Source organism: Calidris pugnax, unplaced genomic scaffold (assembly GCF_001431845.1).
Source record: "Calidris pugnax isolate Ruff unplaced genomic scaffold, ASM143184v1 scaffold335, whole genome shotgun sequence".
Classification (NCBI taxonomy): domain Eukaryota; kingdom Metazoa; phylum Chordata; class Aves; order Charadriiformes; family Scolopacidae; genus Calidris; species Calidris pugnax.
The window spans coordinates 1,629,367-1,631,430 of NW_015091148.1; the positions used below are offsets into that span (position 1 = coordinate 1,629,367).

The following is a 2,064-nucleotide window of genomic DNA, read 5'->3' on the forward strand; positions in this document are numbered from 1 at the left end:
TGGGCTGGATTCAGGTGGCAGTGCCCAGACTTGGCACCCGGTGCCCGCCGGGGCTGGGGGACGACACACTGGCCTGGCTCCAGGAGGTCCCCGAGGGATTCAGCATCCCTTGTCGGTGTCACCCCCCTGCCGTCATCCCCCCAACCCCCTGCTTTCTGGCTTTTGCTCTTGGGGAGGACGGTGGCCGTAGCCACACCGGGAGATAGCCACGGCGGGGGGGGATGGGTGCCCGGGGGCTTCATGGGTCCTGGGTGCTGGCACGGGTGGGCTTGGGGAGGCGAGGAGGGTACCACGAGGGGCCAAGGATGCTTCTTGCTGTGGGACGGGGCCATGGATGTCCCGATGGCCCCCTGACGCTCTGTCCCTGGGGAGCAGGTCCCCCCCGGAGCCGCCTGGAGCCCATGGACACCATCTTTGTGAAGAACGTGCGGGAGGACGGGCCGGCACACCAGGCTGGGCTGCGCACCGGTGAGCACCGGGGACACTGCGGGTGGCCGGGCTGGCGGCGTCTCGGGGACAGAGATGGCTCCAGGCTCCTCCCGGGATGCGTGCCGTGTCCTGGCTTCTCTGCCGGGGGCTTTCTTGCTTGTTTTGCTCTTTTTCTTGCATTCCTTCTTTCCCTCCCTCCCTTCTCTCTGCTCCCTGGGGCTGTGGGGACTCTGCTCTGTTCTCCTTGGCCTGGGATGCTCAGAGCGACATCGGGGTCCCCATGGGTTGGGCTGGCTTTGGGGTCCCCACGGCTCCACTTGCCACACGGGATTGGGCTCTGCCCCTGGAAAAACTCCTGTTTGAACCCTGCTGTGGGTGACCGTGGGGACAGCCAGGTGCCACCACCTCCCCAGTGAACTTGAGGTGACACTTGTGTTCTCTGCAGGGGACCGGCTGGTCAAGGTGAACGGGGAGAGCATCATCGGGAAAACCTACTCGCAGGTCATCGCGCTGATCCAGAACAGGTCAGTCCCCCCTCCTGGGGCTGGGCAGAGCCGGGGAGGTGACATGAAGGGGACACATCTCAGCAGGCACTGTCACCCCCCCCCAGGGTGTCACTGGGGGTACCAGGAGCGGTGGTGAGTCACTTGGACACCCACAGGCAACGGGTGCCACAGGGGACCAGGGATGGGCAATGACGACATGCTGTGACCATCACATGGGGACAGGGACATTCATCCCCTCGTGGGGATGGGATTGGCCTCCCCAGGGACAGGCAGGGACCGACCCCAACCACCCTGACCCCTCTGTCCCCTCTCTCCCCGCAGTGATGATGTGCTGGAGCTCTCCATCATGCCCAAGGACGAGGACATCCTCCAGCTGGTGAGTTGGGACCAGGCTGGTGCCAGGGCTCAGGTTCCCTGGTGTGGCTTTTCCCGTGCCCCCCAAACCCGGGGGGGGGCTGGTCTCTGTGCCCACACTCCTCCCATGCCTTGGGTGGGGGGGTACCCAAGTGCCCCTACCTTGCTGGGGACACATGGGGACCACTCGGGGCCCCACCAGCACCCCTGGAGCAGCAGTGGGTGCAGAAACGGAGGTACCCAGGGATGCAGAGCAGGAGGATGGGAAATGAGACCCCTGTTTTTTTGCGGGGTGCCATCCTCGAGCATAGTTGGAGGGCAAATTACTCTGGGTCTCGGGGGTCTTGGAGCACCCCAAGTGGCTCTGCTGTCATTGAGCTGGGGTCTGGGGACAGCGGTGGCCCCGACAGGGTGGCCCAAACCGATGGGTGTGTGTGGGGCTTTGCTGGTCCTGGTTGTGCCCCCCCCCAGGCTCTCCCAGCAGTGCTGCCACCAAAGCCACCACCCCAGTGTGGCTCTTAGGTGGCACCACTGTGTGGCCCCAGCACGGGGGACCCTCTCCCATTGGGCTGGGGGGGTGTCTTACAGCCCTGGCGTGCCTGCCCCGGGCTCTGAGGATCCCCTGGATGTGGGGTCAGAGGCGTCGGTGAAAAGTGAGACGGGAGAGCGGGGCCCAGCCAGCCGTGCCGGGGTATTTTCGGAAGGCGGGGAGGGGAAGGGAGGGGGGGTGGGGGGAGAGGAGGGGCTGATGATGGTGGCAGCGTCACTCGGTGCT

The 2,064-nt window shown here is 65.5% G+C and overlaps 1 protein-coding gene across 1 annotated transcript in view; it reads left to right on the forward strand.

Moving 5' to 3' along the window:
• The window catches only part of ARHGAP23 (Rho GTPase activating protein 23), a gene marked incomplete at its 5' end in the record, with an annotated part of 24,154 nt that overhangs the window by 5,605 nt on the left and 16,485 nt on the right, over positions 1-2,064 (forward strand). Inside the window, 3 exons of the mRNA XM_014958939.1 lie at positions 373-468; positions 875-953; positions 1,257-1,311. Of these exons, the coding sequence (XP_014814425.1) occupies positions 373-468; positions 875-953; positions 1,257-1,311 (230 nt within the window). The remainder of the gene's footprint in view (positions 1-372; positions 469-874; positions 954-1,256; positions 1,312-2,064) is intronic.